The 16,366-nt window shown below is 42.6% G+C and overlaps 1 protein-coding gene across 3 annotated transcripts in view; it reads right to left on the reverse strand.

Annotated features, from left to right (window-relative positions):
- LOC125254848 (integrin alpha-X-like) overlaps positions 1 to 16,366 on the reverse strand; it is a 206,363-nt gene that overhangs the window by 60,557 nt on the left and 129,440 nt on the right. For all 3 annotated transcript variants that reach the window (XM_048169690.1, XM_048169689.1, XM_048169688.1), the window contains exons 12-14: positions 7,666 to 7,814; positions 7,314 to 7,439; positions 6,934 to 7,152 (exon numbers count right to left, since the gene is read on the reverse strand). In XM_048169690.1, coding sequence (XP_048025647.1) covers positions 6,934 to 7,152; positions 7,314 to 7,439; positions 7,666 to 7,814 — 494 coding nt within the window. The remainder of the gene's footprint in view (positions 1 to 6,933; positions 7,153 to 7,313; positions 7,440 to 7,665; positions 7,815 to 16,366) is intronic.

Genomic DNA, 16,366 nt, shown 5'->3' on the forward strand with positions numbered 1-16,366 from the left:
GGGACGCCATGTCATCCGGACTAAAGAGGACAAGGACAACCCAAGTTGTTATCAGCGCTCAGTTCAGAAGCCTGCATCTCTGATGGTATGGGGTTGCATGAGTGCGTGTGGCATGGGCAGCTTACACATCTGGAAAGGCACCATCAATGCTGAAAGGTATATCCAAGTTCTAGAACAACATATGCTCCCATCCAGACGTCGTCTCTTTAGGGAAGACCTTGCATTTTCCAACATGACAATGCCAGACCACATACTGCATCAATTACAACATCATGGCTGCGTAGAAGAAGGATCTGGGTGCTGAAATGGCCAGCCTGCAGTCCAGATCTTTCACCCATAGAAAACATTTGCTGCATCATAAAGAGGAAGATGCGACAAAGAAGACCTAAGACAGTTGAGCAACTAGAAGTCTGTATTAGACAAGAATGGGACAACATTCCTATTCCTAAACTTGAGCAACTTGTCTCCTCAGTCCCCAGATGTTTGCAGACTGTTATAAAAAGAAGAGGGGAAGCCACACAGTGGTAAACATGGCCTTGTCCCAACTTTTTTGAGATGTGTTGATGACATGAAATTTAAAATCAACTTATTTTTCCCTTAAAATTATGATTTTTCCCAGTTTAAACATTTGATATGTCATCTATGTTGTATTCTGTATAAAATATTGAAATTTGAAACTTCCACATCATTGCATTCTGTTTTTATTCACAATTTGTACAGTGTCCCAACTTTTTTGGAATCGGGTTTGTACTTATGCACTATGTACTCATCCATGTAGTATATGAATATTATAAACTTATTTTTATATAGCTTATCTTTTATGGTGCTGCTGATTGGGATGGTGATGAGTGTCAGGTGCGTGTTATCAGTACTCTGGTGAGGGAGTGCGACGTGATTGGCTGGGTGCAGAGCCTGGCTTGTCTGTGACATTACCCCCCCCTCCCCTCCCTCCATGGTCCGCTCCTGAGGACCGAGGACCCTGCCGACGTGGTGGTTGGCCTCTGCCTCTTGGAGCTGGTTTGTTGGGATGTCTGGCGTGGAAGTCTTCCAGAAGGCTCGGATCAAGAATGTCAACTCTGGGAACCCATGATCTCTCTTCAGGACCGTATCCTTCCCAGTCAACAAGATACTCTAAGTGACCACCATGACGACGGGAGTCCAAGATTTCCTTGACGAGGTAGGCTTCACTGTTCTCCACGATGATAGGAAGGGGGGATTCTTCTGCATCACCAGGCTCTGTGGAGGGAAGAACAGACGGATGGTAAGTTTTTAGCAGGGACACTTGGAATGTGGGGTGAATTCTGATTTCAGGAGGAAGTTGTAATTGGTAAGTAACTGGGTTGATTTGCTTGAGGATGGTGTAGGGGCCAATGAATCTGGGACTCAGCTTTTTGCAGGGAAGTCGCATCCGGATGTCTCTAGTGGATAACCAGACCTTATCTCCAGGCTGATATACAGGTGCTTGAGAACGGCGAAGATCCGCTGTTAACCTGCGTCTCCTGAGGGCTCGCTGGAGTTGGAGGTGTGCTGAGTCCCAGACCCTCGCTCTCTCGGAACCAGTAATCCACTGCCGGGACATCTGATGGTTACCCATCCCAGGGGAACAGTGGGGGCTGATAGCCGAGCACGCACTGGAAAGGGGTGAGACCAGTGGAGGGTTGACGGTGTAGCAAATTAGCTCAAAATAAATATGAATAATTAATCATAACTAGTTATAATTAATTATTAATATTTTAATCAGTTAATAAAATTAACTTAATGTAATAAAATTAATATTACCATCAATTAACCTGGTGTTCAATGAACACATAGTGTTAATTGTTTATTAATTCTAAGAAATGTTCATTTCCAGGTTATGGGAAATAACAATCTTATTCTACTAAAAGCCTGTAGTCAGGACCGACATGAATAGGGACTCCCGTATATGAGCGCAAAACACGGACAACCTTACGTGTGACATGAACAAGACTTTATTAACTAGACTAAACACTTAAACTACTCTAACATTCACACACATACATGCATACAGTTTACCAAGAGAGAGAAAGAGCTAAAGCAGAGTACAGGAAGCAAGAGGTTACAGCATTGTTGGACATTTCAGCAGATCAACAGCCTTGAGCAAACCATCAGTTTAGTTTTAACAGGCCCTTCTTTAAAAGGGGTAAGGATACTCAATGTATCCGATAATGAGACTAAGTTTGATACTTGCATGTCTCTCCAAGTTGAATTAAAACTGTCCTGATGCAATTTGTGGAGGCTCCTGTTGAATCTTTGCTGATATTGTCTTGATGAAAGAGAACCAGTTGGATTCAGAGGATCTTTGGTGAATGGAAGGTCTAGGCCGAGGCCTGGCACAAGCTTGGGGTTCCTTAGAAGCTTCTAGCTTCTTAAAGCGTCATCTTGACGTCAGCATTTGTCAGTAAAAAAAGAAGAAGAGGAGGAAGAGCAGGAAGAGAGAAGTTTGATCTTGTGTTCAGTGAATATAAGAGGTGAAGATGTCACACCCTCTTAAGGTGTCTGAGCCAATAAGGGGTTGCCCCCTCGGAGGGAAGTTTTACGAGTCTTTGTTCTGTAGCAAGATATTAGCATAAAACACTGGATTGGATGAATGAGAAAAGAACCCTCTAAATTCTTATAATACAAATGTGTCACAGAGTTAGTAACATGTAACATAAATTACCAAATAGGAAATTAAAGTTGGAGTCCGTAGATACCAAACATGCTGCCAATGTAATCTCAGTCAACTATACATTTGCAACTATGGAACATTAATACCAAAATAGTTCAAAAGAGAGAATTAATACATAGAATAAAGCCTATAAAAGGAAAGTCGTGATATGGGAAAATTGGATACATGTTTATACATTTCCCAAGTGGTAATATAGAGAATACATAGGATTAAGAGAGTTTATTTGTCCTTCTCAGAAAGAATGAGTCACTGGTCTCTGCAAAATTGTTCCTGATCGTAAAAGGTCCAAGTATCTGTAACAGGACACCTAGTTCTTCCTGTAGTTTAGCTAGTTTGGGATGCTAGTTGCAGTTTTAGGGGGATGGGTTCACAGAGCTTTGATAAAGTGAGTTCATAGGTAATTCATTAACTATATTGAATCATTTTGTGTGCCTGATTAGTCCAGACGCTACAACGGAGGGAGTCCTGGGCGTATTCGGCCCAGCCCAGGAACTGGTTCCAGGAGTCCTGGTGGCCATGACAGAAGGTACGCAGGAAACGGCCAATCTCCTGTATCTTCCGCTCCGTCTGAGGATGGTATCCGGACGAAAGGCTGATGGCCACATCTAGGAGCTTGAAGAATGCTTTCCAGATGTGCGAAGAGAATTGTGGACCTCGGTCAGACACAATATCTTCAGGTAATCCGAAATATCTGAACACATGGTTAAAGAGGAGTTCAGCTGTGGCCTGAGCTGTAGGGAGTCCTGGGAGTGGAATCAATCGGCATGACTTGGAAAATCTGTCCACTACAACCATTATGCAGGTATGCCCATCTGAAGCCGGGAGATCTGTGACGAAATCTACTCCTAGATGTGACCATGGGCAAGTTGGAACGGGCAGAGGTTGTAGCTTTCCGGAGGGAAGATGACAGGGACTCTTGGACATGGCACATTCCCTGCACCCCTTAACGTACCTCCTGACATCTGCTGCCATGTTGGGCCACCAGAAGCGCTGTTTAAGCAGCGAGAGGGTTTCATTGACCCCTGGGTGGCCAGTGTCCAGCGACGCATGGGAGGAGTGGATTAGTGGAATGCGTCGTGTCCGTGGAATGTATTGCAAACCTGGGGGACAACCCGGCGGAGTGTTGGTGGAGGCATTGGACTCGAGTAGTATTTTTTCGGACCAGGTTATGGGGCTGACAATGAGGCTTTCTTGAAGAATGGACTCAGGATCTTCAGGACCTTCCTCGAGACTGTGGATATGTGATAGAGCATCGGCTTTGACATTCTTGGAACCAGGACGATAGGAAATGATGTTGATACGCGTAAAGAACAATGCCCATCTTGCATGACGTGGATTCAATCTTTTAGCCTCACGCAGGTACTCCAGATTTTTATGATCGGTTAACACCAGAAAGGGATGTCGGGCTCCTTCGAGCCAATGTTGTTAAGTGCTCTGTAATCAATGCAAGGCCGCAAGCCTCCGTCCTTCTTGGCAACGAAGAAAAAGCTGGATGCAGCAGGGGAAGTAGACGGGAGGATGTAGCCTTGTGATAGCACCTCAGTGATGTATTCCTCCATGGCATTCTCCTCCGGGATGGACAAGGAATAGATTTTTCCCCCGGGCACTGGCTCACCTGGGATGAGATCGATGGCACAGTCCCATGGCCGATGGGGAGGCAGCTTGGAGGCCTTCTATGGACAGAAAACGTCACTGAAGTGGGAGTAACAGTCAGGTATGTCGATGGATCTCTTTTCCAATGGACTCTCAATGGACGTAACATAGACATGGATCTTCTTAGAGCTTGGAATCTTTTGGACAGGACTGGGAACATGACTTGGAACCTGACTTGGAACTTGACTTGGAGCTTGACTTGGAGCTTGACTTGGAGCTTGACTTGGAGCTTGACTTGGAACTTGACTTGGAATTGGTAGTACCGGGAAACATCCAGGAAAACATTGATTACCCCACTTCAGGTGCCCCAGAATCACGTCAGATGTAGAATCCTCCAGAACCAGCAGATAAATTTCCTCCTGATGAAGAACGTCAATCTGCAAACGCAGAGGGCCCACCATGTGACGAACTTGATGGAGAGGACGACCAGTTACTGCATGGATCTGGCAAACTTTCGGCGAACTGACGGTCTTGAGGTTGAGCTGGCTCCAGAGGGCTCCAGAGATGAAATTTCCAGCTGACCCAGAGTCGATGAAGGCATTGACTGTAATACAAATATCAGCAGCAGTAAGGTTGGCGATAATAGTGAGTGGATTTTGATCATTTAACATAGGAAGGATGACACTCACCATAGATCGCACTGGACGAGTGGGGCATTCAGCTCTGAAATGCCCAGGATGGCCACAATACAAACAGAGACCCTGGGTCAGCCTCCTCTGTCGCTCAGCTGGAGAAAGACGTGATCTGTCAATATCTGTATCTCGGGGCTGGCTGGTTCTGGGAAGCTGATGGATTCGGGCTGGTGGAGGAAGGATGGAAATAGTCGCTGGTTTTGGTGCTCTTCTATGCACTGCATACGAGTGGCAAATCTTATTGATAGTTGGATGAACTTCTCGAGCCCGATGGTATCCTCGTATGCAGCGAGATGCAACCGCACACTTGGATCCAAACCTTGACGATATCTGGAGATGAGGGCTTGTTCGTTCCAACCTCGCTGCCGCTAGGTTTCTGAACTGCAAAGCATAATCAGAGACAGATAAAGCACCTTGTTTTAGATTGCACAGTCTCTCACCTAGGGAGGAGTACCATGAAGGTTTTCCAAAAACTTCCTTGAAGTGATTAATAAAGCTTGAGAGTGATTGCACGACGGGACTGTTCTGAGTCCACAGGGGTTCCGCACAACGGAGTGCTTTACCGTCCAGTTGCTGAATCATAAAGGCGACTTTCGCCTTATCGTCAGGGTACAGGTGCGGTTGCATCTCCAAAACCAGCGAACATTGCAGGATGAATCCGTTGCAATCCTCCGCCGAGCCAGAGAAGGGCGCCGGTTTGGCCATGGGACTGGCAATCACAGACAGAGAAGAAGATACAGCATGGAATGCAGAAGTGCTCGCTGGTGGTGCTGGCGTGGATGTACTGGTGAGAGTGCGACGAAGTGCTGTAACCAAGTCCTGGAATGGATCTGCAGTGCTCATCGTGGTTGCTCAGCGGTGTAGGTCCGGTCTTCTGTTACATACAGAGGAGGTCGGAGACACTGGTACAATTTACGATGTTTATTGAGACAACCAGAGCAAAGTGCAGGTGAGTGAAAGCAGACGAAGTTTCCAGACAGAATATATATCAAGACAGTGATACTTGACTTGATCTTCACACCAGGTTCGATGAAGGCTGAGAGACAGGTAAGTAGTCCGTAAGGTAAGCATTCAGGTTAGTATGCGTTAAACGAGACCGGACAATGACTGAGTGACTGTGAGTGTCTTTTATGGTGATGAGTGTCAGGTACGTGTGATCAGTACTCTGGTGAGGGAGTGCGACGTGATTGGCTGGGTGCAGAGCCTGGCATGTCTGTGACAATTATAGGTTGTTATTATACAATTATACAAGTTTGAATGTTGAATCAAATAAAATATTTATTTCGGAATCTACTTTTTGTAATGTCTGTTTGATGCTTTACACAATAATGACTTCAAATTATCTTTTGGGGATAATTTCTGAACCAATTTTGATGTATAATAATTTTGCAATTAATTAGATTAATTAATCACCACATCATGTAATTAATTAGATTAAAAATTTTAATAGCTTCCCAGCTCTAGTATTAATGATCAAATGCCCATTATCAAGGCTTAAAAATACTATTATTACCTGAATCATGAATCTTTTAATTGCCATGTGCACAGCACACACACAATAAACTTGAATATGGCGTATTCTATGCTGTTCTTAATGCAGTTCTGAGCAACGTTCACATGTGCTGACCAAGCAGAACATTGGCATTAGTATGTGACATGACTAAAAATAAAACATGACTGCTCCCTACTGATCATGTCTTTCCTGTGCTACCGCATTATTTAGCAGGATTCCTTTTCTTTATAATGTGCATTCACAATGGCCACATCTGTAATAGACAGCAGTCTTTGACTGTTCCACCATGTGGCTGTTCCAGTTAACGGAGATGTGGATGGACTCATATTACATTCAACCTGGTTAGAGTTAGCAGACCACTTTAGTCCATCAGCAAACCAGCTTGCCCACCTTAAGCTGAACGGCTGTGTAACTTAAAAATGAAATTATTTAAAACAGTCTCCTACCTGACTGTATTCTGTTCTGATACCTCCTGGTTGTCCCAAAAATATGTAAATGGCTCCCTTGCCCTTCTCTTCTTGAGGTGCCCCCACTGCCAACTCTTCAAGGCCATCTCCATTCAGGTCCTTTATGGCTGCCAGAGAAGTACCAAACCGGCCAAACTCATTCCCCACCACCCCACGGAGAAACGCTGAGCAGTTGAGTTGAGCAGTGTCTAATGGGATCTTGGGAGTTTTATATAAATGTAATAAAGAAGTTGAACAATGATTTGTGATTATGATGGATAACGTGCTAAAGCATATGCTAAAAACAACAACAAAAAAATTAGCTGTGTTTATAGTAATGTGAGCCATCTCATCCCCGTCCGGATGTGTGTTGATCTTACCGTAGTGTTTAGTGAGCATATCCGGACCTCTCCTCCAAATCCATGAACATGATATAAAGGAGCGGCGACTGCTAACAACTCAGAAGTACCTAGCACACACAACTCTGCCCCAAAATATGAGCCCAGCTGCAGAGAGAAAAACAGAGGGAAAGAAAAAGAAGAGATGAAAAAGAGAAAATCTGAAAGAAAGCAAGTATGAAAGATTGAAAGATGGGAGAGACTACAGAGATAAATGTATGGGCATATTTAAATAAATGTACTGAAGAAGTTAATAAATAAACAGCATAAATGCGCTAGCCCTAATATAATGTGCATACTGTATGTTGCAAATAATGTATATTCAGTTTTATACCTGTGATCCGTATATCCTATGAGATATGGTCCAGCTGTGGTTCTGATGGTTCTGTGTAAATCCCAGCACCAGCCCTGTGTGTCTATGCCTTGGTGCTCCCGCAAAGTACACAACTTGACCATTCACTGATGCCACAGCAACAGAGTAACCTGCAGCATACAATATAATTACTTCACTATGAAAGCATATTTTAAAAATCTATAATATTCATTAAAAAAAATGTTAAAAAACAACAATAGGGTCAGAGCGATTTGGTTTCAGGCCAGTAGATGGAACACTTCTTTGGACACTTACTGTTGTATTGTGGAATGCGATGACATATCTTTTAAGAAACAGAAAAGACTATACAAATTGGCTTATAATCTTACAGAGTCACAACTAGCTGAACTGGTATTACTTCAAAACGATCACTCCATAGTGGTCTAAAGTGCAGATAAGGGTGGACAAGATTAGACAGTAAGTCTAAAATTCAGAGACAAATGTCTAATACTATGTTTTATGAGAAGTTAGAGAGCAATCCGTTACCTCAGTTTAAAAGATCTGTACATGACTCATTAAAACATCTTTTGGAGATGTTTGGACTTATTGAATAAACACAAGTTCGATTAAATTTAAATGTTTGCAAAATCAAACAAACTATGCATATTTTGCTGCAGCTCACATTTGTGTCTTCTTTCTACAATTTTTCCGCAAAATGTTAACCTGAGAGGGGGAAAGCAATATTAGGTGATAAAAATCCATAATTCAGAGCCCAAACTAATTAATCAATGCGTGTTGAATAGGGTGACCACCTGTCCCGCTTTGCGTTGTACTGCACAGCATTTTCACTCCTTGTCCCGCACGTCGCATAGTGAGAAAATGTGCCGCATTTTCATCAGTATGTTGGTTTTTAATTATAATATTAAGAAAACGTGCGTTCTTTTGCCTTTTTAAGAAAGCATTTCATTTACTCTTTTTGCTGCGTAGTTTTTCACCTAACAGCGCTTTGACAGAAGTAACATCGCGCCTTACACAAATATAACAGCCGTAAACACGGTCATTAGTAGGTTGTGACGGCTGTCAATCCAAATGTGGAGCGGAGTTGGACTTGGTCAGAACTGTTTCAAAAATAGGGTGACCAGACCGGTTTTTGGTGTTCTGTCCCCGACTGTAGCTCGAAATGTCTCCGTTTTACAGCTCCGCATATACATTGCAAAAAGACCGACAAGAACAACAGCCTGCTGGAGAAATTATGTAGTGATCATGTTCTCCAACAGAGGGGGCTGACAGCTACACTTGGTCGCGCGCGTCGCTACTTCATTAGGAACGTAATCTGGATCTGGACCAGAGCAAAGGGCCATTATCGTCAAATATCAAAATAAACATTGTTATCGGTTTCAAGGTAGTAACATACTAACTGTTCATGTTAAATTAAAGTAATACTGTTTGTATGTTTTATAACAGGGCCTCAACAGGGTGCGAGATTGTTTTGCAATAATAGTTAAAAGTTAAAACAATTGTAATTTGTATATTAAAATATTAAATTCAGTAATGTTATAAAATATTTCTTAAATGCTGTTTTATATTTATCTTCTTATATTTATGTTGTTTTATTTTTGTAATGTAATGTGCTTTTGTAAAGTCACACTAATATAACAGTATTGTTTAGAACTGCTTTTACAGTGGTTACTATTAATCGTGTAAAAGTTTTTTTTTTTTTTTTTGTGAATTGTATTAAAAGAGTAAGAAGTTTAAGAAGTTTAAATCATATTTTTTTAAATTTAATAATAGCCTATAAGGAACCCACGACAATTAAAAACAAAAACATTCAAAAATGTATTGTCCCTGTTTTTAAATAGATAATAACAAATTAGATTTTGGTGATATTTTGACCACTCAAATAGGAAATGTCCCCAGTTTCCATTTCAGACATTTGGTCACCTATTCAAAAATAGTTATCTGCATGATGCCTGCTGCCTTTAGGGTCAGTGATGTTGAATTTAAATTACATGTAAAATAAAGACATGTTATGTTACATTGTGATGTAATGGAAGGGACTAAAGAACAAAGTATTTTTATCAGCTGAAAGGCAGAATACAAATGTTCTTACTAAGTTAGATAGACATTATATAACAGCTTCAGGTTGTGTTTTAGTGTTGGTAACATGTCTCACATTGTCCCACACAAACTTAGTAATCGTCCCACATTTGTTTTTTTTGATGGTGGTCACCCTAGTGTTGAAGTATCCTGCTACTGCATTGCAGTGAATTCCCTTGTAAAGTAATATCAAGCAAGCGCAGAACAGACGTGCTACTTGGCTGTCGAGCGTCAATTTGGTGTGTCAGGGCAACTTTGGACACAGATGCTGCAGACGTGAGCCAACCTCGCAGTCTGCTTTCATCGCCACTAATTTGTCGGCGTCGGCTTGGTGTGTTCCTGCCTTTATTGGTCAGAACTCCTCAAAGAGGTTGGACAAGCACCTGTTTAAAAATTCAGGACACGATCAAAGACAAGTAAATGGACAAATTGACGAGTAGACGATAACGAGCAGATCAGAAGAAGATCAAGATCAGTTGAAAATCGATTAACAGTTTCATTCAAGCCATCTAACTACTCCCGTATCTTTCTTTTGCTTACTTTTTGTTCTTTCCGCTGAGAGTCTCATGTTCTAAGTTTTGCAGCAAAGTTTAATCATCAATGACTATATAGTCTTTGCCCGCTTCAAAACTTAAAGCTTCAGCCACAAGGAAGACTCTATTTATCTGCCAACACACCCACGTGATTAGCTTTCCCAGAAAACGTTGATCCAGACACGAAAAGACCTTCAGCGAATCAACAAACCTGGGAAACCCCCTTCTCCAAGCCAAAGATGCCAACAAAGGGAATCTCCATTTAAAACTGACACAAACGACAGACGCAAATATTCCTCCAGATTCTTGCAGAACTGGTGCATTGATCTAAATTGAATAACATTGCACAAAACAGTTTGCATACAAACTTGAGATTTCATAATTTCTCTCTCTCTCAATTGAATAGTGCAATGGTACTGTTTTTGGAGTCAATTGAAAAAGTTAATCAAGTTGTTGAACAAGGAATTGTGATAAAAGATGAACACATAGGAGTTTTTCCGCTTGTCAATCTGGCAAAAAAAATTGTGATTTCAAATGTTTACGTTTATCAGCGATGAGGTTATAGAACGCGAATTAGCAAGACATGTGCAAATAGTTTCAGCAGTAAAAAAGATTCCACTCGGTTGCAAATTCCCCCTTTAGAAACATGGTTTCTTTTTCATTCTCTTTTCATGATTCTGAAGGGTGATGCAGAATTAAACATAGCGTTAAAGTTCAAGATAGAGGGTATTGATTATGTGATTTTTGCGACAACTGAGACTATGAAGTGTTTTAAATGTGGAGAGAAAGGACATCAAATTCGCTTTTGTTCAAAACAAAATAATGCGCCCCAAAATGAGGTAAATATTCAGAATATCGCACAGGTACTAAAAGAAGCTGAGCCAACACTCAAAAAAATGATACTTTAAACTAACTCAAGTCAATTATGGACAGTGGTTCCACACAACCAATTTAGTTTTTATCAACATTAAAGGTTTATCCTGTTTGATTGAGTCCTGGTTGAGTTTACTTGATTGTTTATTTTAATATGAAAACATCAAGTTAAGTAAAAAAGAAATAATGTCAAGTCAATTTAACATGAAGCAATTAAATTTGAACCAGAAACCTAATACAGTGGGGTTATAAATAAGTTGTTTAAATAAAGTGAACAGCATCAAAAAATCATTTAGTCTAGTGAAGCTGTAACTGCTGAGAAGGAAAAAGGTACTAAAGTTAATGGGAAGAGCACTGATACTGATTCAAAGACACTGGATGTGGAAATTATGAAAGAAGTGATAGAAGCTACAGCAGATGAGGACAGTATAATGATGGAGGATGAAGAACTGGTGCTTAAGGTTCCTGTAGTGAAAAAGAAATCAAAACAAAGTGAAAGGGAGTAAAAAAAATAAAAATAAAATAATGAATAGTCAAAAATCAGAAAAGGATGGAGAAGATTATAGTACAGAAGATACTGCTGATGATGACTCTACTGATGCTTCTTCTTTGGCTAGTTTTGGTAAAAAGGAGTTGTCAGCTACTGTAGGGTACTTGAATGAGAGTCAAGAGCAAAGCAGGTATAGCCTTGAAAAAGTTCAGCATTTTTTTAGCATGACAAAGGGCAAACAGTGTCACAGACACGCCAGGCTCTACCCTCACACAGACACAGAGCACGTCATCACCAGAGTTTTAAACACGCACACCGGCAGCCCATCAGCACCCTCATCAACAGCAGCACAAAAGACTCACGCTCTCACTATGTCACTGTCTGGTCTCATTTGCACATGGTCTTAGCTTTTTGCTTACCTCAAGGACTCCACCGAAGATACTTATCTGTCTCCAGTGTGTTCCCACATCTCCTCGTTGTCTCCTCGTCCTGCGTGAGTTCATCTGTGTCTGCTCCAGCTCCAAGTCTGTCATCCATCTGCCATTCCTGCAACACAGAGACAAGTATCAGTTCTACATCTATATCTGCCATTGTATTTACCTGCCATCACTTACCTGCACTCTGTCACTCTACTGGTTGTTCAATAAACACTATCACCTGCATTCCTGTGTCGCTGTCCCCTTCTGTATCGTAACAGAAGACCAGACCAACACCGCCGAATACCAGTATGAGCACCCCGGATCCATTCCAAGAGCTTGTGGACGCATTGCGCCGAGCACTCAACGCCACTCCACCAGCATCTTCACCAGGGAGCACTTCCGCATCCACCGCCGTTTCTTCCTCACCACCTGCCGTCGCCAGTGACTAAACCGGCACCCTTCTCTGGTTCGGCGGAGGATTGCAACGGATTCCTCCTGCAATGTTCGCTGGTACTGGAGATGCAACCGCACCAGTATCCCAACGACAACGCTAAGGTAGCTTTTACAATCTCTCAACTAGATGGCAAGGCGCTTCGCTGGGCTGAACCACTCTCGTCCCAGAAGAATCCCATTACCCAGTCTCTCTCCAGTTTCATCGCTCACTTCAAAAAAGTCTTTGGAAGACCCACTTGGGATTCATCCATCGGTGAGCAGTTATACCAATTGAAACAAGGTTCAATGACTGTTAACGACTATGCTCTCCAATTCAGAACCCTTGCTGCAGCTAGCGGATGAAACGAGCAGGCCCTTATCACCACATATCGTCAAGGGCTGGATCCACACGTGCGGTTGCATCTCGCTGCTCACTCGTATGCAGTCGTGTCTCGAAGAGCACTAGGGCCAGCCATTATTTCCGTCTTCACTCCGCCGACCAGAATCCGTCAGCTCCCCAGAACCAGCCAACGAACCCATGCAAATAGAAAACACTCTTCTGTCTACGGCTGAGTGGCAGAGATGGCTGACCCAGAATTTATGCTTGTATTGTGGTTTATCTGGGCATTACATCTCTGAATGCCCCACTCGCCCAGCTCGTCCCATGGTGAGTGTGATTATTCCATATATTAATAAGATGAAACCACTTACCACTATTGTAAACATTACTGCTGCCAGTTTATCTCTTCCAGTCAGTGCCCTCCTAGATTCTGGGTCAGCCGGCAGTTTCATCTCCGGCACCCTCTGCCGCCAGCTCAAGCTCAAGACAACAGCCACGCCGTCGACTTATCAGATCCACTCGGTAACTGGAAGACCCCTCAGCCAAAGACAAGTGCGCTTCAGTGCCGGCCCGATCCAACTTCAAGTCGGCATCCTCCACGTCGAACAACTCCATCTGCTGGTTCTGGAGGAATCCACCACTGACATGATCTTAGGGCGCCCGTGGTTGGAGCAGCACAACCCAGTCATATCGTGGAAGACTGGGGAAATCCTGAAGTGGGGTGACAACTGTTTCCTGGATTGTTTTCCTGAGTTCCTTGTTCCAAGCTCTCCTTGTTCCGAAGAAATTACCAGTCTGTGCTACATCCATAGAAAGCACCCTAGAAAACCGTTCAGTGGACATTCCCCAGTGTTACTCCCACTTCAGTGATGTCTTCTGCCCCAAGAAATCCTCCACGCTGCCTCCACACAGGCCATGAGACTGCCCTATTGATCTGCTTCCAGGTGAGCCAGTGCCCCGAGGGAAGATCTATTCCCTGTCCATCCCGGAGGAGAAGGCCATGGAGGACTACATGGAGGCTCTGTCACAAGGTTACATCAGCCCGTCTACTTCCCCTGCTGCTTCCAGCTTTTTCTTTGTGGTGAAGAAGGACGGAGACTTGCGGCCCTACATTGATTACAGAACACTAAACAAAATCACTGTGAAGTTCCGTTACCCACTTCCTCTCATCCCATCTGCCCTAGAACATCTCCGAGGTGCCACTGTGTTCATCAAGTTGGACCTCCCCAGCGCGTATAACCTCATCTGGTTACGTGAGGGGGATGAGTGAAAGACAGCATTTGTGACCCCTACTGGACACTACGAGTACTTGGTCATGCCGTATGGATTTGTCAACGCCCCCTCCGTATTCCAGGACGTCATCCATGAGGTGCTCCGGGAGTTCCTACACAAGTCAGTCCTGGTCTACATCGACGACATTCTGATTTACTTCCGGAGCATGGCCGACCATCGCCACCACGTTGCGGAGGTCCTGCAGCAGGGGATAGACTGCACCCATGTGCCTTGTCCCGCAAACGCAACCAGGCAGAGATCAATTATGACATCGGGAACAGGGAGCTTCTGGCCATCATGCTAGCCCATGCTAGCCCATGCTAGAGGAGTGGAGGCATCGGCTCGAAGGAGCCAAACATCCGTTTGTCGTACTATCTGACCAAAAGAACCTGGAATATCTTCGAGATGCAAAATGACTAAACCCATGCCAAGCACGATGGGCTCTGTTTTTCACCCATTTCAATTTCTCCATCTCTTATCACCCAGGATCCAAAAATGTAAAAGCCGACGCCCTCTCTCGTATCCATGGTCCTGATGAGAGCCCTGAAACCCCGGAACCCATTCTGTCAGAGAAGCTCTTTGTTAACCCCATTGTCTAGTCTGAAGAGACACTTCCTGAGTCCAATGCCTCCACCAACACTCTGCCGGGTTGTCCCCCAGGTTTGCTCTACATCACCCGGACACAATGCACTCCCCTCATTCACGCATCTCACACATCACTGGGCACTCGGCCACCCTGGGGTCAATGAAACTCTCTCGTTGCTTAAACAATGCTTCTGGTGGCCGAACATGGCATCGGATGTCAGGAGGTACATGCAGGGATGCAAGGAATGCGCCATCTCTAAGAGTCCACGGCATCCCTCCGGAAAACTCCAACCTCTGCCCATTCCCAATCGTCCTTGGTCACACCTAGGAGTCAATTTCATCACTGATCTTCCTACCTTGGATAACTGTACCTGCATATTGGTGGTTGTTGACAGATTTTCTAAGTTATGTTGTCTGATTTCTTTAAGGGGACTGCCCACTGCCATGGAGACTGCTGAACTACTGTTTAATCATATCTTCAGATATTATGGAATTCCTGAGGACATCACATCATATAGAGGGCCACAGTTCATCTCCAGGGTCTGGAAGGCCTTTTTTTTTTTTTCTTGTAAAATTCATGATCAGTTTTCTTTATATATATATAAACCAATCATTAAGTTTGCAACTTTAAATCTGAATGGAACAAAGGATATTAAGAAAAGGAGTCAGTTTTTCCAGTTAATGAAATTGAAAGGTATAGATATAGATTTTACCCAAGAAACCCATAGAAATGCTTTAAATGAAGTGGATTGGAAAAGAGAATGGGAGGGTTTGGTTATCCTGAGTCATAAGAACAGTACAAGTGCTGGTATAGGAGTCTTCTTTGCAAATACATTTTTGCCAATCTCATATGAGGTGGAGGAAATTGTGGAAGGAAGACTTTCATGTTGCAATTTTTGTTTTAGCAAACGTGTATGCTCCAGTCATGGCAACTGAGAGATTGTTGATTTTAGAGACACTGTCAAATACAATACAAATGATGAATCTTTAGCGATATTACAAGTATTTAATCAATTCATGGGTGAAATATATGAATATAACAAATCATAAAGCCTTATGATTAATTATGATACAGATATCGACCCAAGAGGGAATTATGCACATATATTGTGAATTACAGTTTTTTTCAGTTGCTAACAAGCATTGTTCAATACCGAAACCACATTTTCAAAACTCTACACACAGTCTGCATTACCAGCATGAATGTTGGCCAAACAGTTAATCTCACCTACAAAACTCACTCAGACCAACATAACACTGGCAACAATTCTCATTCAAAAAACACATTTCATTCACAACACACTGACCTAAAAAAACACTAACAACAGGAAGCATTACATAATTGATGAACTTTTCTTTTTTAAAGTTTCAATGATTTTCCACATAAATCAGTTCTTCATATAGAATACTGTAACACAATTTCACTTTATTGAAAGCATTTGTAACACGAATGAATCAGAAATTAATCAAAATTTCATTTTTTTATATGAATATAGTACTTGAAAATTATAAACAAAAGGTGAAAAAAGAGGGGGAAAACTCCAAGGCTGCAATGATAATAAAAAAAGAATAAATAAAATACATTCTACACATTACTGTAACAACATGTGTAGTTGTTCATTATAGTAAATTACAGTGATGGTTCTAGTCTGCTCTCTCTCTCTTGCATTTGAGTGGATGG

This window comes from Megalobrama amblycephala, linkage group LG19 (genome assembly GCF_018812025.1).
Source record: "Megalobrama amblycephala isolate DHTTF-2021 linkage group LG19, ASM1881202v1, whole genome shotgun sequence".
Classification (NCBI taxonomy): Eukaryota; Metazoa; Chordata; class Actinopteri; order Cypriniformes; family Xenocyprididae; genus Megalobrama; species Megalobrama amblycephala.